The sequence below is a fragment of the Hetaerina americana genome, unplaced genomic scaffold, assembly GCF_022747635.1.
Source record: "Hetaerina americana unplaced genomic scaffold, ioHetAmer1.1.p SCAF_3, whole genome shotgun sequence".
Lineage (NCBI taxonomy): Eukaryota > Metazoa > Arthropoda > Insecta > Odonata > Calopterygidae > Hetaerina > Hetaerina americana.
The window spans coordinates 101,299,806-101,325,106 of record NW_027286874.1 but is presented as its reverse complement, the minus strand read 5'-3'; the positions used below and the strand labels follow the sequence as shown (position 1 = coordinate 101,325,106).

Here is a 25,301-nt window from a genome sequence, read left to right as displayed (position 1 = left end):
CTAAACTATGTACAATGCATAGGGTGTGTATTCGTTTTTCAAATTATCCGTGCATGCTTTTATATCATTAACTTCATCGAGTTTCAGCAGATATTTAGAAAAAATCATGCCATGCTGCTCAAGTTTCAAAGCAATAAGGAGTATCTTAACCAGTGCACATACTATTTTTATTAAAATAATAATGAATTATTTCTTTCTTGATTTATGAAGTGAGTGTATGCATTGTCTATTTAACCCAAATAATCATAAACATATCTGAACCCCAAACAAGAGAAAGTAGTTAGAAGAAGATTAGAACTTGCATGTAAGCATATTTATCTTTCATTCATTTTTGCCTATTCATCCTTAAAAAGCAAATCATCTGTTCTCTGAAGGTTTATGTTAAATAAATACAGCGAATACCTTTTATTTTAGCAAGTCACAGTTTCCAACTACCACAATTCCTATAGAATATTTTATACACCAATCTCAAGGCATAAAATATGTAAAAATCTATATTGGATTCTTAACTCCTCAATGTACGAATTTGGCAGAATGAGCAGGTACACGTTGAGGAGTGGTTGCTGTGGTTGAGTATTATGGCTACTAGCACAAGGATCTCCAATAATTATGACATACTTCATTAAGGGTATAAAAAATAATTATTTTGAAATGAAGGAAGTAACTTTGTAATTCCACACACTCTTTACTTAAAACACAACCTCCGTTTCAACATTGGACGTCATCATCAGGTAGCTCCCAAAAAAGTGTACATAGAATTACAAAGTAACTTCTTCATTTCAATATATTGTGTAAAATCCATAAAGTTATGCCTGCAACAACAAACCATTATTTTCTGGCATTTAATTTTATTCACTAAAATTTTAAGGATTTGATACTAATTCCTTCTGGTAAAAGTTAAAAGTTGTTCAACATTGTACTGGTCGCCGCCCAGAAACGATGAGGGGACCCAGAGACATTCTGACAGAGGACAGATGACCAGCGATAAGTTGGGAGTGGTAAACCATTTTCACCTCTCGATAGATATCCAGGTGACGACAGATATACCCAAGAGTCTGGACCAAAGATAAGTGACGACAGATATACCCAAGAGTCTGGACCAAAGATAAGAAGCGAGATGGTGGGAGAGATGAACCATACTCCCTTATCACCAGACGCGAGGAGGGGTCAGCAGGCCAAAGGCCACCCTGGAGCGAGAGACCATGCACTCCCCTCCCCTGTTTTCCTTTCACCCCCACCCCATCTCTCCCCACGGTGGATGAGTGTATTTAAACGCCCCAAAAAGGGAAAGAGGGGCGTTCTCTGATTATTAGACTTGTAGCTCTTGGACGGGTCACGTCAGACCCAGAGGGCAGCCATTGTACTCAACTGTAACTCTAATAAACTCCTTGTTGATTCTAATTTACTTTGAGTAATAACTCTTAAGTGTCCAAAGACCCTACCGGAGATTCTTCGCAGCCACTCGAGATGGATCTCCTCTTCCATGTCTGATCAAGAGATCACTACATAGGGAAAAATTTGGTGTCAGGTGTGGGGTATTGGCACAGTAAATTAGGATTGAGTACCGGCGGACCGGAGCAAGGAAGAGAGAAAGAGAGAGACAAGGCGGAGTCCCGGAGAGTCGACGGCAGAAAGACGCAGAGCCCCGGCAGGTGACCACTGCACAGCCGATCGACAGACCGAGAGCAAGTGGAGACCACGGGACGCAGAAGGGAACGGAGGAAGGAGCTTGGGAACGCAGAAGACTGCAAAGATAGAGAGGGTAAGTCACACCCTAACTTTCATTTCCTTTTGCTCCATCTCAGATTTCATTACTGATTAGTGATGGCTCCTCCGGAAGCCCACGTTAGCGCAAGCCGTGAGTCGTATTGTGGCATAATGGACGCCATAAAACTAATTGCTTCTCCATTTGAGGGAGATAAAAAGAAATTGAAGGAATTTATAGAGAACGCGGACGTTGCCTTTGAATTAGTCAATCCTGAGGAACACGGAAAATTATTGAAGTTTGTTAAAGCTAAAATAACCGGTGAAGCTCGAGCCAAACTTATGGTGAGAGACGAGTCCAATTCTTGGGAGCAAGTTAGGGCCATTTTGGAAGAGAACTATGCGACCAGGCGGACACTTGATTACTATGCATGCACTATGTTCAATTCGCGCCAACATGCAAAGGAGAGCATTGCTAATTGGGCGAGTAGAATGGATACGATGCAAACAGATTTGCGAGATGCTGCTGCAAAAGTAGTCGGGAGTAGAAATGTTGCGGGAGCCATATCCCTTATAAATCATTTAGCTAAAGCATGTTTTGTGCAAGGGCTTGAAAATGAAAGAATTCAGACGATTGTAAGAAGTAGAGGGGATGGAATACTACCTTGATCAAAAAGTTCCCGGAATAACCACCGTGTGGCGCTCTCATCGTTCCGATTTGAGTTCTGTTTTTTTGTTAAATTGGTACATCTGTTGTTGATATTCCCTTTAAATCTTAGTGTCATAACTTGACATTTGCAAAAGTTACGGTCGGTTTTCGGTATGTCCATCAGTGCTTCCTGCGATTTTTCCATTACTTCCTCTCGGCTGCTAAAACGCGTTCCCCGTAATGGTTTTTTAACTCGATTGAACAGAAAGAAGTCACAGGGAGCCAAATCAGGTGAATTCGGTGGCTGTTGGATGGTATTTGTTGCATTTTTCGTCAAAAAATTACGAATAATGATAGCACTGTGCGACGGTGCGTTATCATGGTGCAAAATCCACGAGTTTTCTGCCCACATTTCTGGTCTCTTTCGGCGAATTGCTTCACGCAAACGTCTCATAACGCCCAAATAATACTCTTTGTTTACTGTCTGGCCTTCTGGCAAAAATTCATGATGCACTACACCGTTGTAATCCATGAAAACCGTCAGCATTGCCTTCTTTTTTCACTGAAAACGACGTGGTTTTTTTGGTCTCGGCTCATTTGGTGAACGCCATTCACTTGCCTGATGTCTGGATTGCGTGTCGTACTCATAAACCCACGTCTCGTCTCCAGTAATGATCCTTTTGATGAATGTGGGATCGGATTCAGCCTCGCAAATCATGCCTTTTGCGGCGTCAACACGGTCTCTTTTTTGCATGAAATTGAGGTCTCAACTTTGCTGCTACACGACGGAAACCCAAATCATTAACCACAATGTCTTGGGCGGATCCATAGGCAATGTTCAAGTCCTCCGCTATTTCTCTGATGGTTAATTTGCGGTTATTGACCAACATTTCTTTTACTTTATCAATTTTTTCACCGACTTTCGATGTCGATGGTCTGCCACTGCGTTCATCATCTTCGATTGACTCACGACCACTTCTGAACCGCTCGTGCCACTGGTAAACGACCGTTTTTTTTAGAGAATCGTTGCCGAAACACTTTTCCAACATTTCCAACGTCCGTGCGCCACTAAATCCGTTTTTACGCAAAATTTAATACAAGTTCGTTGTTGCAAATTTAAATCCATTTCTGCAATTGTAAAAAATCGCCAACACACACAGAGATAGATGTACTCTTGGCTACGTAACTTTTGCAAATGTCAAGTTATGACACTAAGATTTAAAGGGAATATCAACAACAGATGTACCAATTTAACAAAAAAAACAGAACTCAAATCGGAACGATGGGAGCGCCACACGGTGGTTATTCCGGGAACTTTTTGATCAAGGTAGTATTCCTTCCCGAGGCCACTGAAGTAGCCTTAGAAGAGGAGAGTGCCATACTCTCAGCAAAAGAGCGGAATAAATTTAATCCGAGAAATAATTCCTTATGTGAGAATTGTGGGAAAATGGGACACGTAGTTTCGGACTGCTACTTTAGGAAGAGCAAGGTTGAAAATAAAGCAGTTAGGGCATTAAGTGGGATTAAATGTTTTAATTGTAATAAAATGGGACACTTAATGAAAGACTGTAGGGCGCCGAGGAAAAATGGCGATAGGAAAAGATGGGAGAATCAGGGTGAAAGAGCGCGCCAATCGTATGGCGAAGTGCGCCAATCGTATGGCGAAGTGCGCCAAGTGAGGTCCGTTAATATTGAAAGAGGGTGCACTGTCACTTTCGAAGCTAAGGAAAGCAAAAATGGAAGGCTCAAATTATTAGTTGATACGGGCGCGGAGGTAAGCTTAGTAAAGGAAACCTCATTGAAGAAGGGCACAAATTACCTCTATGGGGGAAGGGTAACCTTAAAGGGGGTTACAGATAAAAAATTTGAGACGCTGGGAATTATTAAATTAGGGCTGATGACCGGAGCAAAAGTAAGAAGCCACAGTTTTCAATTAGTGGATGAACAAGTCGCCCTAGAAAACGATGGAATAATTGGTAGCGATTTCTTTAAGGAGACGAGAGCTCAAATAAACTTTGCGCAAAGAATGATCAAAATGGGGAATGTTGTGATACCGTTTGATACGGAAATAAACAAAGAGATACGGGTAAAGGCGGTCAGACGGTTAAAGCTACCTGCGCGAAGTGAAGTAATAGTGAAGTGTCCGACTGAGAGTGTTGGGGAAGGACTTATCGAAAAACAATCAGTTGCTCCTGGGATATATTTGGCCGAGTCGCTCACCATGGGCATGGACGGCGAGTGTCTCACTAGTATGGTCAATATTAATGAGAAAGACGAGGAGATAGTGCTCCCCGAAATAGAGCTGAAAGCGGTAGAAACGGAAAAGGAAATTTTGCGGTTAGAAAAGGCTGACCGAGTGTCTGAGCGGAGGGCTTTAATGATCTCCCTTCTTAGACTGACTCATTTGAACGCGGAAGAAAAGATGGAATTACTGAAAACCTTGGAAGGATTCAGTGATGTATTCCACCTACCGGGAGACACCCTCTCATGCACGAAAGCAGTGGAACATGCAATTCCAACTCCTTCCCTTGCAACTAACCAAGCGATAAAAAGTAAACCTTACCGTCTACCTGAAGCCCATAGAGAGGAGGTGAGCAACCAAATGGAAAAGATGTTGAAGGATGGGATAATTGAGAAGAGCAGTAGCGCCTGGAATTCCCCGATAATAGTGATCCCTAAGAAGATGGACGCCTCCGGAGAGAAGAAATGGAGAATAGTGATAGATTACCGAAGGCTGAATGATGTTACGGTGGGCGATGCTTTCCCCCTCCCTAACATTGCGGAAGTATTGGATCAGCTGGGTAAAGCACGCTATTTCTCCACCCTTGATTTAGCGAGCGGGTACCACCAGATACCCCTAAGGCGAGACGACCGGGAAAAGACGGCGTTTAGCACACCCACTGATCACTATCAATTCTTGAGGCTACCATTTGGATTAAAAGGAGCCCCAGCCACATTTCAGAGGCTTATCAATACTGTTTTGAGTGGGCTACAAGGGATCAAATGTCAGGTGTACTTGGATGATATAATTGTCTATGCAGATTCCCTGGTGAATCATAATGAGAGACTGAAGGAGATATTGAAGAGATTACGGCAACATGGCCTAAAACTGCACCCAGACAAGTGCGAATTCCTGAGGAAAGAAGTAAACTATTTAGGTCACGTGATCACGGAGGAAGGTGTTAAACCAGATCCAGACAAGGTGAGAAAAATTCAAGAGTTTCCTGAACCCAAGACCACCAAGCAACTGAAAGGATTTCTTGGATTGGCGGGATACTACCGCAGGTTCATCCCTGAGTTTAGCCAGATCGCCAGGCCATTGCACACATTGCTAAAGAAGGAAGTAAAGTATGAATGGAGTAAGGAGCAACAGGAGAGTTTTGAGAAATTAAAACATCTCTTGACGAATGAACCTGTTCTCCAATACCCCGATTTTTCAAAAGAATTCATACTCTCCACCGATGCCAGCAACGAGGCATTGGGTTGTGTGTTATCGCAAGGAGTCATCGGTAAGGACAGACCGCTGGCTTACGCAAGCAGGACGCTCAACAAGGCCGAGAAGAATTATTCGACCGTAGAAAAGGAACTGCTAGCGATTGTTTGGGGGACAAAATATTTTCGTCCTTATCTATACGGAAGGAAATTCACCATTGTGACCGATCACAAACCCCTAGTGTGGATTTTCAGTGTGAAGGATCCGAGTTCGCGACTTATGAGATGGAGAATGAAGTTGGAAGAGTACGATTACCATATAGTATACCGAAAGGGAACTCAAAATGTAATCGCGGACACACTCAGTAGGGTTCATCATGTTTCCACCCCGAATAAGCCTGGAAGGGAAGAGAAGGAAGATGATGAAAATGAAGAAGGAAGAGAAGAGAAGGAAGATGATGAAAATGAAGAAGGAAGAGAAGAGAAGGAAGAGAAGGAAGATGATGACTACTTGAAAGAATTGAAGTCCCGATTGCAAACGTGCTATCATAAAGCAAGAGAAAACCTGCTGGCAGCAAAGGAGAAGAATAAGCGATATTACGACAGATCAACGAAGGTTGAAATATTCAAACCCGGTGACAAGGTGTTACTGTTCGATGAGTCGGTCAGAAGAGGTAGGTCCAAAAAGTTATCCGCGCAATGGATAGGACCGTATCTAGTCACTAAAGTGGAAGGGGTGAATGTAGTAATATCTAGAAAGGGCAAATGCGTGAAGGTACACGCGAACAGATTGAAACTGTTTTTCTAATGTTTTGCAGGAACAATGAAAGGGATCGCCGCCGTGCTGATAACGACAACGTGGATCTTTTACCTGGTGGCGGGATTCGATTATACGGTTACCAACATCCGAGTTTCCCCTGGGTTATATTATGAGCACGAGGGAGAAGCTCAGTTATATCATTCTGAGTGGAAGTTAGTTTGTTACGTTGATTTAAAAAACCTAAATGAACAGTTTAATCAAGTAAAACAGTATGTCAGCGCGACGGAGGGATTTTGCAATAGATATCAAAATACCTCCTGGGCGAATCTAACAGACTGCGCGACCTTAATACAATATGCTGCGCACAAATTAGAGGAAATCAAACAAATTAAGGGACTAATTGCGCAGATAGCTAAACCGACTGAAGAACCGTTAAGGATCAAAAGGGGAATTCTCAATTTTGTAGGAGAATTGGGAAAGGTATTGTTTGGGACTATGGATGACGAAGACGCTAGCTATTACAGCGAAAAAATAGGGAAATTAGAGGAAGAACAGAAAGACGTTTTGCAATTGGCAAAAGAACAAATGACGGTAGTTAAGTCCACCCTGAAAACAGTGAACACGACCATTAGAGGGTTGGAGCGGAATGAGGAATCCCTGATGGAAAATTTAAAATCAGTAGAGGAACACATTAGTCAAGACGAGGAAGAAATACGAAGGAAATTCGGGATAGTTTCTGTTATGATCACTGTTAACAAACACATGATCCAGCTGAATAGGCTAATGGAGGAAATAAGGAGAAGGTATGAGGTACTGCTGACCTCTATTATAAATGCACAAAAGGGTATAATGCAACCTCACATAATAAGTCCGGCCGAAATAGTAAGGACAATGAAATCTGAGGATACCCAAATACCTAAAGACCTATCCTTACCCTATCCTTCGGGTGTGACTATAGGCAGTGTCTTACAAAAAATTGTGGAATTTGATGTGTTTGTAAACCATAATGTGCTGGCCTATATCCTGAAGATCCCGCTGACGGATCGAGTACAGTTCAATGTGTATCGTGTGATTCCCTTTCCCATAGCCCTAGGATCTAAATTTATTTTTATTCAACCGGAGAAACCGTATATTTTTATGGATGTTAATAAGCAGTATTACTGCAAAGTTTCCCATAGTGTGTTTGCCAAGTGCAAGGTAGTGAGTGAGCATTGGAGGATGTGCAAGCAAGAATTCCCCGTGCATTCTACCCACTTCAGGGAAGAATGCGAAGCTCAACTACTACAACCCATCAGAAAAATACCTTCTGATTGTTCTAAAAGAATTGTAGAGCTAAATGAGACCCTATGGACCAAATTAGATGGTAATGAGTGGTTATTTGTAGCACCAAAAACTGAAAGATTAACCATACTTTGTGAAAATGAGGAGGCCACTGATGTATTGTTAAAAGGTTCGGGTAAATTGAAATTCTTGAACAGGTGTAGAGGATATAGTAACAATGTAATGTTTCAAACTCAAATACGTGTAGCCTCAAATACCACCAACAAGGATGTGATACCTGATCTAAACATTATATATGACTGTTGTGAGGACGATGGGGTCAAACTAAAGTTTGAACAAGTGAAATTGTATGCACCACTTAAACATGTCACTAATAATTTAGAAGACTTACAATATGCTAGCCATAAGGTGGATGAAGTAGAGAAATTAATATCGGAACAAGAATGGAAACTACACCATTCTGACAGAGTGATGCATCTGTCCTATTTAACTATTTTAGGATTAGTGGTGATTGGATTGATGATTTTATGTTATTGCTGTAAATGTTGTCACAGATGTTTTCCAAACCATTTCAAATCCTGTAAAGAATGTGAATCTTTTAAGGCCATAGTGTTTAAGCCAAAGTTTGTGAATAAGGTAAACCTGTCGGATGAAAGATTTCCTCAAATAGAAGAGGAAATTGAGCTAACTTCCAGTGTTGTGCTACCATCCCCTGGGAGAGAGAGACGATCGGTTTCCGAACCTGCCCGAGGGAAACGCTAATGAAACAGAGGAAAACACCTGGAAATAGGAGTTTCCTCTTCTCTGAGGAGGGAGGTGTACTGGTCGCCGCCCAGAAACGATGAGGGGACCCAGAGACATTCTGACAGAGGACAGATGACCAGCGATAAGTTGGGAGTGGTAAACCATTTTCACCTCTCGATAGATATCCAGGTGACGACAGATATACCCAAGAGTCTGGACCAAAGATAAGTGACGACAGATATACCCAAGAGTCTGGACCAAAGATAAGAAGCGAGATGGTGGGAGAGATGAACCATACTCCCTTATCACCAGACGCGAGGAGGGGTCAGCAGGCCAAAGGCCACCCTGGAGCGAGAGACCATGCACTCCCCTCCCCTGTTTTCCTTTCACCCCCACCCCATCTCTCCCCACGGTGGATGAGTGTATTTAAACGCCCCAAAAAGGGAAAGAGGGGCGTTCTCTGATTATTAGACTTGTAGCTCTTGGACGGGTCACGTCAGACCCAGAGGGCAGCCATTGTACTCAACTGTAACTCTAATAAACTCCTTGTTGATTCTAATTTACTTTGAGTAATAACTCTTAAGTGTCCAAAGACCCTACCGGAGATTCTTCGCAGCCACTCGAGATGGATCTCCTCTTCCATGTCTGATCAAGAGATCACTACAACATAATTAATTTCGTCATATGTCACATTCATTACATCATTATTGGATAATACTGCTTCAGAAAGGAATTACAAGAACACTTTTGGCAAATTTTCTCTTTGGGCAAATTGAAATTTTGGCCACTTAAGTTACACATTCAGTTGCTCTTTTACAGGGATTTATCATAATCTAAATTTGGCAAAGTAGAGTTTTATGCTGAGAGAGAACATACTTCATGGGAAATCTGATTTAAATTCTTCTAATGAATTATTTTTATGGAAATCGATAATTAAAAAAAGTGCATGGCATACAAACAAAGTAGGCAGAATAAATTTCAATGGCTGGCTTATCTCCCTGGGGTGAAACGCTTATTTGTACCTCTTTTGTTATAGTACCACATTATTATTCTTGATTAATCAAAGATAAAAACTGAGTCTGTAAAAATTAATTATATGATGGAAAATAAAATGGAGCCACAAATTTTATACACAAGTATATTGTTGTTTTTCACCCAGTCAATAAAATGTTGAGTATACTTAGATTAATTTGACTTAATAGAAATGATTCTGACCAGCATTTATGCACATATGATGTAACGTTAATCAAAATACCATATGCCTTTGTGTACTTTTAAAAAGGGTTTATTATTACCTGAATAAGCCAATGCTGGTAATTATAGCCACCACTACCATCAGTCTTCTTCCTTCTTGGCACACTCTCTCTTTCTTCCCTTTGCATTCCATCTACACTATTTGGGTGAACTCCATCATTTTTAACAGGGCTGCCCATTGGATAACCACCAGGTTGGGAACCACGTCTTTCAGGGCTCATGACCGGAGCACCACTTTGCATGAGCGTGTGGTTTCTTGGCAGGGAGTTGGCAAAGGGATGATTCATTTGGGGGGGAACATTGGTAGGATTTAAAGGATGCTGAGGAGAACCATTCCATTCAAAGGCATGTGATGAACGAACCTCAGGGGAAACCCAGCCATCGGTGGGAATTATCCTAGGCTTGGGTGGCACATTCAAGGCACGCAAGTGAGCTTGACGCATGTTTGTCTTTGGGGGTGAGGTCACCTCTGCTGGGGGCACAGGCCTCGGCTTGTGGGGGGGTACAGGTGGAGGCTGCGGTCTTCTCCATGGGGGCTGCTCCGAGTGGTTTATTTGCTGAGGATGTCCACCGTCACCATCAGGACAAGCAAAATCAGGAAGAGACCTCCTCAGGGTAGCTGGTGGCTGTTTAAACAAAACAAGGTTTTCAATTAGAAAATACATATTGAGTGAAGTTCTCTTGATCTCTTTAAAATCCTCACTGAACTGCACATTCATTTGCAATAAAATAAAAATGTAGCTCTATGTAGTAATCGGGATATCACTTAAGCAGTAGAGAGCAAATATAAGGAAAATGCAAATTTTCAATGCTGTGTCATTATGCCTCTAGACATTCACAAAAAACCTGCAATTGTTATGCTCTTGCAGTTAAATTATTAACAGCCATAGACTATGATCCAAAACTCACAAAAATATGGAGTAATATGTTCTTACACAGCTATGAATAGGCTCCTCTCTTGTACAGTGCACAGGCTCTTCGTTTACAACTTCCCTCATCCGAACATCCTGCATGGATTGATGATGCAGTGCTGCTGCTGGCTCAGCAACTACTGGACCATAATATTGGTTGCTAACATTATTCTTTGCCTCCACCTCCTTTTCATACAAGCCTTGGATTCCCTGCATTCTTGCCTGTCTCCTTTCTTCTATTTCTTCAACCTCCACTATCTGTTTGAAAACAAAATGTTGAGTTACTAACATATTTAAACTGTTTGCCAACATCAGATAATACTATTTCTTATATATAATATGATAGTTGTAACTAGCTGCTTCATGTCATATCATGTGTAAAAATAACTTTTGAAAAGTTATGTTTTAATTATATGTTTAAAAGTGTTAAATAAGCATCATTTTCATCAACATTTATACAAATACATAAGTACGTTTCTGGTTGACATAATGGAGGCATGCCAAAAATTCCAATGTGTATCAGAATCATATTTTTTAATACTATGATTTATTTATGTACATCTCAATGATCTAAGTTTTAAGTTTATTTCCTTAATCATAAAATGAAGAAACATTGGGCAATAGTGACTGTCTGGTGATTTGTCTAGGATAAATTATTTTTAACAACATAAATCACAACTTTCACTGAAATGACTCTTCTGCCTGGACAGCACTTTAAAGAAGTCTATTGAAGACAGTATTGTGGACGACTAGGGGGAATTAATCTTTGGCAAAGAAGTCCCAAGGAAGCAAGAGCTGACTCCAGGGGCCCAAGGCAGTAGCTTTTTCCAGAGAAATGAGATTCAAAAATCTCTTATTAGAGCTGAAGTCCTCAATCCAAGTCCAGCACTCATTTCTCCCAAGAAAGGAAAAAGATGTATCTCCAGGAGAATCTGAATTTACCAGCCCAAGTTTGTAACTGAAAAAGCACCTTCTGGCAGCCCTGGATGGGATATTTAATCATGTCAATCCAGAAATTTCATTATAGAGTTTTCTCTCAAGTAGAATTTGCATATTGTGACAAAGATTTTATTATTTTATGAAATTGCAAATCTAATGATTGAATGGTAGAGATTAGTTTCCAGACTTAAGGAGTATTTATACAATTAACAGTAACTCATGCTTTTTCAGAAGGGTTTCAGATTTCTAAAATGTTTACTAAAAGTTTTAGTCCCTCTACCTTACCAGTCACAAGCCTCAAGTATTTTGGTGACATGCCTATCTTCAGCTCTGTTGTTTCTTTACATAGGATGAACTTGATAAAATCTATCAATGATCATAGAATTTCCATTTGTCATAAACATTAATTATAATCTTAAGTGCCAATTGAATTATGGGTATTAACGCAAATAAGCAAAGCAAGAGCTATTTCAATGAACTAGGTACTTTAACTTTAAAAATTGTGGTCCATGTACATAACCTAAACTTCAATGCAAGGTAACTTTTAGCAAATGGATACAAGTCTGAGCATGTACGAAAAATAAACTATTTCACTGAGTACATTTGATATGGGTGTGGGGTAAAGGTATTTTTATGGGCACCAACCAAATTCCTTTCTTCATTGAGGTCCAGACTAAATGAAGCCAGTAAGGTAAAAATAAGAAACTTTACAGCAGCCCAGTTTAAACTGAATAATTATGACATTTTGCTTTATCTGATATATAAAGTTGCGTATTTATAAGGTAAAAGCAGAGTCTGAATATATAGAAGCAGTTCAACTAAGTCATTGTAACATTAGGCATCATAAATTACATCCAGTGAAATGTAAATGAAAAAATAAATGAAACTTCTGCATTGATTACTAAATTTGAGAAATAGATCCCAGAAGAAATACTGGGCATGAAATTCAGGAACCATACCTGTAGTTAATACACTGTTGGCTTTATGCAACAGAGAAGGAATAATATGACACCCCACAATAGTCTACCTGACTTTTGTATTGATCCCATGCCTTGAAAGGGAAAGTCTCAGAGAGTGGCTAAAGACACAGTGTACCGTGGTTCAACTGAAGTTTTATTCAACTAATATTGCAAATCAAAATTCTAAAAATCATTCATGGTAATTAAGAAATACACAGAAATATATGTTACCTTCTTCCCTCTTCTATCTTCTCTGTCTTTTTCTGTCAGCTCCACACCAGAATCTGTCTCTTGTGTTTGGCAACTACTTCGCTCCTCCTCTTCTTCCTCCTCTGTTTCGCCCGGCAAGGGAGAAGATGAGACGTCCAAACCACAATGAGTTGTAGGTGATGGTTCTTGCTGCTGCAGTCGCACCAATTCTGTAAAAAATGAGAGTTTAAATGTGATGAAATGACATAGTTTGATAAGCAAAATTAATGAGGTACACATTTATCTTGGAAATTAAGCCCTCAGGAATTTGAGTAATCATGTAAGCCCCCTCCAACTGTTCAAACCACTCATTTGCATTATCATCATGACTTTTTAGCTCCCCTGCTATACCTGATTCATCAGGTACAGTTCCAAATCTAAAAAAACATTAAAGAGATTCTGTTCAATTGTGATAAATAAAAATTCAAAACAATGTTAAAAATTTTTCATGATTCCCACAGTTATCTACCTCTATGGCAGATGCCAACTGAAAAAAAATAGAATCATGTAAAACTGTTTGCCTATTTTTCACCAATTAGAAAATTTTGTGGGAGCTTTATTAACTTTTTAAAGCGCCTGTTTTTTCATAACTCTTGTGACAATTGATGAACACATGAAATGCCTATAAAATATTCCTTTTTTAACAAACTATTTAGGATAAAAAGAATTTAGTACATTTTGGAACACTTGATGATGGCTACTCAACCAGACCAATGCAAATAAATGATGCAAATGAATGAATAGCTAGTAGCAGTCACCTTCTTTATTAGCTTATCACATAATTGTATAATCTATAATTTTTCCACACCATAAACCAACTAGTTAATATTTTTTTCTATTTTGTAAGAATTATTAAATTGGTTAGGTTGTTGATTAATTGGATTAAGAGGGGTCTTTTGGCAGAAAAGGTCAGGCAGACCATTTAGATTTGCAATGGGATGTTGAAGACTGTAATAGAGGGGAGAATTTTGGGCAAGCAAGGGATAGGCATGTTGGATGGAATGCAGGAAGGAAGGAAGTATGCAGCATTGAAGTTTGGAATTAAGAGTACAGTATTCAAGAGTGCCAGGATCCATCAAAAACCAACCAAGAACCGATAAGACTATTCTTAATAATTAAATTGATAAAAGTTTACATAAATATCAACAGGCATATTAGTCATAACTATGATTGAAAATACTGCTTTTTATGGCAGGTAATTCTCCTGGAATTCCACCATTGATTTCAAGTCTCTACTTGTTGGACTCCTAATTATACTGAAACCTTCACCTTTTGTGGATTTTGAAATGAATCAGAGGGAGTACGTTGCTTTTAACTCAGTTGTTTAAGGCATATAACAACATAATGTTCGGATAAGACCTTTTAATTCTCTGTGAAACACTATAAAATAATAATTATCTAAAAATTAGATATTGGTATTTAGTCATCTTCTGATCTATGGAAGGAAGATATGACATCTGTTGTGCTATGCACAGCTGAAATTCCCTATTTATAATTTGCTCCCTGCATTTCAACTTTTTTTTACTCTGAACACATCAAGCTACATGGCATCTGGAGAAAAGCTTATTACATTTTGCTCTTCAAGCACAGATCTATGCTTGCTGCAGTTGCTGAAGTTGAGCTTGTACAAGTTAACCAAATGAATTGACAATGGACAACTATAAACTTACAATTTGAAGCCAAAGAATTCAGAGCAATATGAATCTCTCAGATAAATAAACCCCCATTCCCATTGAAAGCAAGAGATTGCTAGTAAGACACTTAAATGAAGACCTAGAATTTTCAGTCTCAAATAGGTCAGTCTAATAGATGAAATTCACTTTTCCTAGTCAATATAAATTACCATGCCATTATCATAAACTTATGATGTCACTAAAATCTATTATGGAGTCATAGATGCGAGTTCTGGGAGGAATTTTTGGGTGTGATAACTACTAATGTTCACAAGTGATCATGGCGGAAGCAAAAAGGTAACCAAGATAGGAGCATGCAGCACAGAGTCATCCTCAGACTTGAAAATGTTACTTAATGTTATGAATACCAGAGAAAGGATTTGAAGCTCTTTCAAATGACATAAAAATCCTTTAAATTCAAGTGAGGTGTTTTTTCAAACAATCACTGGCCAAGTTGCGTGAAAAACAGATACTTTTGATTCCCTTAAGGGCAGTCATGCATAGGAAATAAATTGTCAGTTTGGATCCACTCCATATGCTTGACTTTATGAGGCTGGATCGGTAAGGGCAACATTTGGTGCAGCCATAGCCTAAGGTGAACTTTTAGCCTTCATGTATGATGAAATTTATTTCAAGGGCAATTAATCAAAAGAAGAGAAGAAAAGAAAACATTTTACCCAATTTTTACTTTAATGGGTGTCATATTCCACCTCAAATTTGGGTATTTTATAACTTTTATGTCCCCTCAGCCCCAGTGATGCACCTAAATTAGTTTAAAATAGTAATTTATGACATTCACCTTGTTCTACATCCTCCTCCCCATATTCTCCATCCTCTTCATCTTCTTCTTCAGCCGTGCATTCTGAAGACGTAGGTATAGTCAACATTTCAGGCGCTTCCATATCATCAGCAATATCTTCACCATCGCCATCACTTCCTTCATGACCAGCGTCTATTCCCAAAAAGTCGGAACGTTTTCGACGGATTTCCTTTCGAATTCTCTTTGTAGAATTGCGCCGGCGGAAATCTCCAATAACAGTTCCTGGAGAAAAGTACATAATATTCCATGACTAAATGTGATTAATGGAAGAAAAGTGCTTTAATGATAGCAGCAGATGAGCATATATTCTCAATTAATACCAATTCACTATTCAACGTTCATATCTAAGGTGCATTGGAAAAGATATTTTCAAACATTCTCTACATTAAATTCTCCCTGAAATCAAGTAATGCCAACTGACAGATGTGTTCAACGACGTTCCCTTTGGTTCAATTTTATTGCAGCTATGTTTCTCCCACAAAATGCATGAATATAAAATCTGAAGTAACTACTCCTGCATATCTCTAATTAATGTTTTTAAATTCAGTAATTATTGCCTTATACTTGGGTGATTGTAAAAGTCAAGTCGCATGGGTAACCTAGACTTTGGATTCTCATTAGGGACTTTTTGTGAATCACTCCTTTTCACTCTGCACCTGCCATTGGCATCTCATCTCCGTTGGTTCCATTACAGTTTCGGTTAATGTCAGTACTGGGATGCACAATGACCTATGCTAAGATGATAAAACTGGTTTTAAGACTAAAAAAATGCCATTTTCACAGGAAATTGCTGAATCGTAATATCATGCTTTTAACTATTTTCAAATACTCAATCCCTTTCCCATGTTTTGGCAGAAATTCTTTTCATTTTTATAACTAATGCCCTGCTTGGTCATTTATTTATTTAAAACATCTAATATAAATTAAAAGCTAATTGACCTTACTCAGCGTCCCTACGAATTATGAAACAATAAATAATTTTGACAGCTTGGAGATACTGGGCAGAGCAATCTTTGAAAATAAACTAATGGCGGCTTTTCATAGACATCCATTCACAACTAAGCTGAAGTCGGGTAAACTTGACCAACAGAGGCCTAGAGACTCCGTATAATATTAATGAGAATTATAAACTAGGTAGCTGTTATTCCCTTGATTAATTTAAATCATGAAAATTACTAGTGTATTTAATTTATACATATAAAAATGACTGACTATAAATATGATGGGCAGCCAACCTTTTTAAAAATAGTTATGTTAGAATTTCTTCTACAATTTGATTTGTACACCTAAAGTACGTATAACAGTGGCTCTTCTGATGACCATAGCCTAAACCTCATAACTACTTCCATACGGTGAGAGGCATTAATATCTATTTCAACATTGGTTCTAAGTTTAAAATATAACACCTATGGATTCTGTGTCACTATCTGTCTCCAAAATTATGCACTTTACAGAAAATGCTGTTACAAAACAACTGGAGTGGCAGTCAAAGTTTTCAGCCGCAAAATCATCAGTGGTTATTCATATATTACTGCCTACCTGCATTGCTGCCGGTAGATTTCCTTGTCAGGCTTCCAGTAGGTGTGGAAGGAGGAGAGGAAGCTGGGGGTGGAGGTGGTTTCTCTGTCGGGGGAGCCAGGGCTTTGGCTGGAGTGCTGAGTGCAAAGCCAAGTCCTCCAACAACATGGACGTCCTCAGATGTGAGGTCAAGAATTGGTGGGAGGGGAGTGGAAGGAGGTGGAGTCGCTGCCAGCAATGCATCCAATGCTTCCAAACCTCTCAATTCACCCATCGAAGGAGGCACCATCTTACTTTCACTCAGTAACAGAGGCACTGCTTTGGGGCCACCAAGAGACTGCTGAGATGAACTGGTTTCTGAGGAGGAGTAGCCACTGGAATGATCCTGGCTGGACTCCTTGACATGCTTAGCAACTACCATGGCATCACCCTGAGAAGCCACTGGGGAGCTACTAGCGCTAACAGGGAAGGGATCATCTTTCTTAGTGATGACATCAGAGAAAATCGAATCCACCTGCTCCCGTTGAAGCCCACTCACTATGGAGGATTCTTCGACCAATGCCACCTGAGGGCTGGTCTTCTCGGGGCTGGCTGGAGGTGATTCAGTGGTTGTCTGGACAACTTTTTTGCATAGATTAACATCTGTTGTACTTGATTTTACAGGTAAACTATTCACACTACTACCAATTGGTTCAGTAATTTGTCCCTTGGTTTGATTATCTTCCTTAAAATTCTCTAATGTCCTCTTTGTATTCTCCTGGGCAGTGGCAGGGACATTCCCAGTGGGCAATGACTCCTGAGATGTGACTTCTGGAGTTTTCTGGGCAGGGCTAGGAATGGTAGGAATTACCTCAGGAGCTGCAACAGTTTGTTTATGAGATGGACGAGGGGGAGGGACAGGTGGTGTTCTAGGTGACTTAACAGGAGGAATTGGAGCAGACTCTGTTCGTCCAAGTGGTTTTGTGGGCTGGGGTTGAAGAGGCTTTGCTGGGCTTTTGGTGGGAGTAGATGGGGTCGAGGGCAATGAAGGCTTGGATTGAGGTTTTGGGTGAGTGGGAGTTTCTTCTGTGGATTTGGATGGTTCACTGCTCACATTTGTAACCTCCTTTCTGGGGACATCACTTGGCAACACTGTGGATCCTGCAGTGTAATTGTTGAAAAAAGTCATAAGAAATATGTATTGTGAAGAAACAGTATTCTCCTTTCAAACACTGAGATGATGCCTGACATTTAAAAATAAACAGACAACTTAAAAATATCTGCAGGTAAATATAGGGTGCGGCACTCAAATCCGGACAAGCACGCATTTCCTCCAATGAGATTCCCATGCCAGGTTAGCGAAACCTTCCCCATACTTCTCTGAAGCAAAATACTTAGCAACAATATTGTAAACAGTTGATCTGGGGTACCGGAAGAATCGATCTATTTCGAAATATAACAGCCCAGTGTGAACACTTTCGATAATAGTGGCTCTTCGATCGTACTCCGCACTTGTGCATAACATCTCGGTCGTTTTGAGGTTATGACCGTTTACTAGATGCCTATAGCTTCCAAGAATGCCAATCACAACCTCCAGTGGAACTACTATATGGCCGGAAATTCAAATTGACATTTGTCCGGATTTAAGCACTACACCCTGTATATAATACCAGAATGAGAGATAATCAACAAACAATTGTCAACTACAGGTCTTCTTTGATGTAGTAAATTTGCAATGAAATCCCCAGATAGCCTTTACCAGTCTTGAAATTTTTAATTGGCCATGTTACACTCAATTTTCCCCGACAGCCCACTAATCTTTCAGTGCTCTCTTAAGTTCCATTAAATTAACTTTTTGAATGGTAACGATAATTTTAATATAGTCTGAAGAGCAAGGTAGAGACATGGCAATATCAGCCAAGGCACATACATTAAAAAACATGACAGATATTACATGCCACAGTCATACAAACTGGACAATGAGAATATTTGTCTTAATTTTGTTATTGTTCAGAATAATTTACTATTTTCTTTTAATACTCTTGTTTTATTGCCATTTTTTCACATAATGAACCTTTCAGAAATAATTCAGAACGGGAAAAATTTTCATTTTCACTCGAAATGAGTGATATAGGTTGATTGGAAGCAGAGATAAATAGTTGAGATGATCACACTTCACTTTTATTAACCAGTAGCTCTTAGCCATGTAGGCATTTTTATTAAAATTATTGAAACCAGGTCTGTGAGAGTTTGATTCTGAAAATCTTTAAAGAAATTAACCACATATGAACCTGCATGGAAAAAAATTAATGAGAAATGTCATGGCATATCCGGATATTTTTGTGAAGTTAAAATCAATGTTTTACATGTCCCAGTCAAATATCAGTTTTCTCCTAATATTTACAGTCACTCCCACAGAAATCTTAGATCTGATAGGAATATCTAATATTTTAATGTTTTCTCTGGCAGTATTTCTAATTACACGATGACTCTTTATTGTGTACTCACTGTATACTACACAGGCTTATAAAATATCCTACACTTGTTACATACTGTACAATGATACTATAGCAGAAGTGAAATAGTTTCTATGATCCTTCCCAAGAATAACTTTTCTGTGATTTTTTTATCTTCAAAAACTATTTTTTAACAAAAATCAAGACTAACTAATGAAGATGTAGAAATGCTGACTTCAGATACTATATCTTCCGCTCCAATTATCCAAATTAGCAATCAAGACATACAGATGACAATTGAGTAACATTCTGTTTGATTCAACTGGAGTATATTTATTTACATTCCTTCTAAGTTCAACCTGGCAAAGATATTGCCTTACTCAGTGAATTCAAATAATAATGAAACTTCATCCACCATCCAACAGTGGCTGAGAGAAGGAACGTCAATGATGTTGGACAATTGTTACATTTACCTTTAATTCTTATAGCAATATAATTTGAAGCTTTAAAAAAAATGGTTTTGCACCTGCTGGGAAGCAATATCCTCAAATTCGTGAAAGAAAATACAACTTCTATAAGTTCCAATGACAAAGAAGCCAGAAAATTAACTAAAATTGATACCCACTTCCCATTATGCAGAATGATTGTCATTACAAAACTTAAAAATGGTTTAATTTTTAACATTGTTTCACTGCGTTCCTTGTTTTATTTTAATTTATAATTTCACAAAATCTGACATAATGCTTTCTATTGATCAGCCATTATCAATTTCTATTGCCTTAATTTTCATCCAGTTTCTCTATAAACTAATATTCTGAGCGCACCAATACAGACGAGAATTTTTTTCAGTGTCTTGACCATAAAGTTGTTGATTAATGTCATACTAATTTTGGACAGAACTACTGCCTAAGACTCTTTTTGTTTTTTTATGAATGAGTTTTCTTTGCCATCACATACTTTATTCTAGTGAAAAAAGGACTAAGTAAAATAATGAGGTGGGAGGAGACTGGAAAAGAGAAGCATGGTAAACTCTCGATAATCACTGCTAATGGACAAGGACTCAATAATCGAAAAACACTGATAACTGAAATGTGCGGAAAATATGGTGGTAACATAAATGGATACAATTCATATGAATCAAAATAGTTTTTAAAAACAAGTAATTGCGAGTAGGAAATAAATGAATTCTCCTTTTCTTTTTCTTGTGATTAATTTCAGTTTTCTGGCAATGGAAAGTAAATTTTTTCCCGTTTTCTAAGCCATTTTCATGAGGGTAATATTATAGTTTTACAAGAATACAGAACTATCATCAAGTGAATAGCAGAACAGAATTTGCTCAGTATTCTAAACAAATCATTTAGCCAGGAGAAAACAAATGACTAAGATAGGATAGGGATACTAACAAATGATTGATGATACAGATTCATGTTCATCATAAGATATACCGGTCAAAATTATGCAGAGTATGTATGTATCTCTTGAGTATTTGTTAGCAATGGACATGCTTGTCTTAAAGGAGAATACCAAATTTTAAGGGCAAATAAATGTGAGGGAACCGATAATGGGAAAGTTCAAGTAGTACAGAAATGTTCAAATTAAAACATCCAATACTATTTTAAACTATTGATTTTGCAGTCAAAATTTTAAGTAAGCCCATTTATTTCAAAATTTATACATATAAAATAGTCGGACTTCTATTTTTCTACAGTGCATCAAAATTTCAAATCATATAACTATCTTAATGACTGTACTGTTATTAAAGATTTGAGATTCTTAGAAGAGAGACTAGTATGGATAACCTGAAATACAAATGATCTGCATGCAGATAATCAAGAGTTTACTGTATTCAGAATTTTTTCAAGTGAGTTAGAGAATTTTTACTCATTTACAGTTATGATACATGTTGAGTAAACTTATTCCTTGATTTTCCACATTTTTACTTCTTTTGGTGAGTATATAACTTTGATTCTGTTTATAAATAAAACACAGTAATCAACCCGAAGGTTGGTTTAGTAGGTGATGGTAGAGTTCACCCAGTACTAAGCCCTATACGGCGTGTGAAATTCACACATCAGGGTAAGGGGGCCAGTTCCTTTCCCTGTGCCGGTTATGGTTTCCCAGGAAGACCTGGTACCCGAAAAATCACTTTTAGCTTGGGTGGAGCTGCAGGTGCCCAGAGTGCCTTGCCCGGGAATCGAACCCGGGACCCTCCGGTCAGCAGTCCAACGCTCTACCCACTGGACTACCGCATAAATATAGGTACAGATTTAGAAGGGAAAGGGAAAACCTGTACCAAATTTGGGATGGTATGAAGTAATACTCAATAAAGTCAATACTTTACCTCAGCACTTCTCCCATCATCCACTTTTAACCATTAGATATTTAGTTGTGGTATACGTTTTTACCTCAAAAATACTAATCAATTTCAAATCCTTTTCTGTTCGCCAAACCTCATTTCAAATGCAATTCACTGTTAAAAAGTTTCTCTGCAATTCCCAATAGTCTTTTTTCCTCAATGGCATAGTTTATACAATTCAAAACCATCAATCATAAGCCCTTACCCTGAACCACCATCAGATGAAGGTAAATTTAAATAAACAATGAGGCAACCAGATTCTCTTCTGCTTTTCATTCATGATTTCTCCAACAATATGGTAAAGAAAATCATTCAACCTTACTTGTGATGATGGCATCAAAGGGCACCTTCCTGGTCTTAATACAAGACTATCCATAAGTAGTGTGTTTTAACACTTCATAATCCCTAAAGTAAGTGGCTGAAATCCAAGACAAATATGTTGCCATAGATTACCTATCTTGAATCAATTCCCAACCCTCCCACAGAGGTGTGATTGATTATACGAAGAAAACGTATAAAATTCAATCAAATATAAGATAAGGTACACTGCTGTAAATTAATATCTGACAATATATAAATAAGAGTAACTAAAAAAACTATCAAATACAAGGGCCAGCAAAGCAGAGTAAAAATATAAAATAAAGCATAATCAACAAGAGGTGAAGAAATCCCAAGTTTATTCCAAATGTATTGCATGAAATAAACAATTTGACAATGAAATGAATTGATTAAGGACAAGAAATTTACAGGAAAAGAATTTTATTTTGAAAGGCAGGGGAATTTCAGTTTCTATGCTTGGGAAACTTTTCACTTCATTTCAATTTTAATTAGGAATGAAATGGATTATTATGGAAAATATTTGCAATGAGTATGAAAAGAAAATAAATAGGATGAAATGTGAAGAAATGAGCCCAAGTATTGAATGAAATCCTTGGTATATGAGATCTATAGTTTGAAATGAAAAAGAAAAGTTTTACAAAAAGGAAAGAGAATGAAATAAGACTGAGAAGACAAGAAGAATATTTTTATTTCGGTGGATTCACTTCAACGATTAATTACCATATTTCTCCAAGTATTAAGTCCAAGATTATTTTCCAAACTGAATTATCATCTAAAATACTTAGTTCTGGAGGAAGTTGACGACAAGAATTTAGGTAAAAGTTGTTTTTGAAAGATAAAATGAAAGTGAATAAACAAATAGAAAAGATTAATGAATAAACCGACACAGATCTAAAAATGAATTGGAATAATAATGAAGAAATTCAAATGTAAAAATTAATTGAAGTCTTTCAAAAACAGCTTCACTTTTATAATCAACATTCATCTAAAGCGCATAATATTTTTTTGCAATTGAAATTATTGACACTGCCATGCATACACATTTTTTATTGTTCCTTATTTGTAAAAAATAATCTCATCTTTGTTTTTACCTAATTCTACTGAGCCCAGTCAATTGATATGTCGAAGAGAGAATAAGTACCTAAATAATGAACCTCCTCACTCAACCTCACTTATTTATAACAAACTGCTGATGGCATAAATAGTAAGTCCACTGTAGCTGTTTTCAAACTTGAATTTAAGAAACTGTAACTTCTCAAGTACTGCTACAGTGTGGGTGAAGTCTTGAATGAAAAACTGTGATTAGACTGATGTTCCTAGTGCAATAAGGCATCCAGCATAATAATTTTTTATGTATTCTCTCATTACTCTTGCTGACTATGTTCTATGGCACATATTTGACCAACAGTACAATAAAAGTTATCATCATTTCAATCATCATAGGTACTTCATGTGAATACATGTATGTCTTTACATAGCTATGTTCATTAATAAATAAATTTACTTTGACATTATTACTGGAATGTTCAGTTTTTGTGACAGAAGCAAAATTAATCGGGAGGGAATATAATTAGCTTATTCATAGTTTTCATAATGAACTTTCACAGCTCATTACGTTTAATAGAATGATCATCTTATGCAAATCTCATTATGTTATGTACTATGATATATTAATTCAATAATTTTATATCACTAATTTCTGAGGATAAGAGAGAAAAAAAGAAAAAATAAATATATCGTTATAAAAACTTAACAAATGAAATCCCTCTGGTCTTGTTATTGACTAATGAATGCGATGGCTATTTTCACGATTCACTTATTGTTTTCATATCTTCAGTGTAGCTACCACAACTCACGGCCACCTTCCCTCTTAAGCTTCAAGGGTCATTCTGATATTCCATTGACAACTAACTAATTTAAGCAAATTTTATGAGATAGAGAGGATATGTGTAATGATTTATAATCACCAGGAATACTGTAAAATCATTTTTTTGGGCCCCAGTCATGCTTTTTTGCCATTAAAATTGTATTTTTCTAAAATTATATATTCTATAAGGGGGATAAAAACTAACAGGGCTTTCTTTCAACACAAAAGTCCTAAATAAGATCCTTGAAATCTAACTCTACCCTTTGCTGCTCTATAATTTTGAACGGTGAGATTTCAAGAGTGAGGGATCAAAATAGAGATGCATGACATATGAAGGCACAGAGAAACCCATTTTGATGTAATACCAAATTTCTGGTCTACAAAATACTGTTTCTATTTCACTTGAAGGTAGAAGGAAGTATGTGTATATTAATACTTCCTTGCAAGAAAATTAGATTCTTGAAAACTTCAGCAGTGATTATAAGATTCTGATTCAAAAGTTGTATTATTTAACTATTGTTTAAAGTAGTTGAACTTATGACTTTTAAGGCAAGTTCTTGGGGGTGACATTTTTCATAAAAGAAACCAATCAACTCTTACCATCCATATGCTAAATAATTAACAAAATAAGATTCACCTTAATTTATGACTCGGCTAATAGTCGAAGTTGGGCTTTTAATCAGTTTTCGGATAAATTTCTCAACTTATACTCAAAGATATATGGTAAATATTGTCTATGCTTGGACAGATTTGGGATGATATAAACTCCTTCATTGATGCACATGATCATATGATGACTATGGAGAGGTGAAGTAAGAGTAATGAAAGTGAAAAAAAAAGAGGAATGAAAGGAGCAACCCTTATGCCATTGTATAGATAAGGACCATATGGAGGGACAAGAGTAAAAAAATACTTGTCCACTGCAGGGAAAAAGTTCCAAAAAATGACAAAAAAGAGAGAGATGCACAATTACTGGGATCTCAACATACGGAAAAATTGTCAAAAACATTTCAAACTCAAAATGATAGCTTACCAAGAAAACCAAAAGTATGCAAAAAAATATAATTTAAAATAACAAGTAAAAAATAAACAACAATTGAATGCATACCTCCCCCTTGCTTTTTCTCACTATCTGATTTAGCTACACCATCACATTTCTGCTCTTTGATAACAGTTTCCACAGAAGGCTCCATGGTTTTTGCAAGCTCTTGCTTGGTATTCCTGCACACTGGTGTTGAAATCTGCAAAATGGGGAGTTTTCCAGGGCTAATAATATCAGTATGTACATAAACATGATTGCCTCACTATCTCTTATGATAGCGAAATAGTAAATAAAGAGATTTATCATAAGCATTTAGCACATTAACCACTTATCTCAACTCACTTATCAAAGACTGAAAAACTTGTTTGC

The 25,301-nt window shown here is 37.7% G+C and overlaps 1 protein-coding gene across 3 annotated transcripts in view; it reads right to left on the bottom strand.

The window, feature by feature from the left end:
• The window catches only part of smash (smallish), a 358,678-nt gene that overhangs the window by 3,500 nt on the left and 329,877 nt on the right, over nt 1-25,301 (bottom strand). For all 3 annotated transcript variants that reach the window (XM_071587737.1, XM_071587738.1, XM_071587739.1), the window contains 6 exons: nt 24,999-25,131; nt 16,915-18,033; nt 15,355-15,597; nt 12,865-13,052; nt 10,760-10,993; nt 9,866-10,450 (listed from right to left, as the gene is read on the bottom strand). In XM_071587737.1, coding sequence (XP_071443838.1) covers nt 9,866-10,450; nt 10,760-10,993; nt 12,865-13,052; nt 15,355-15,597; nt 16,915-18,033; nt 24,999-25,131 — 2,502 coding nt within the window. The remainder of the gene's footprint in view (nt 1-9,865; nt 10,451-10,759; nt 10,994-12,864; nt 13,053-15,354; nt 15,598-16,914; nt 18,034-24,998; nt 25,132-25,301) is intronic.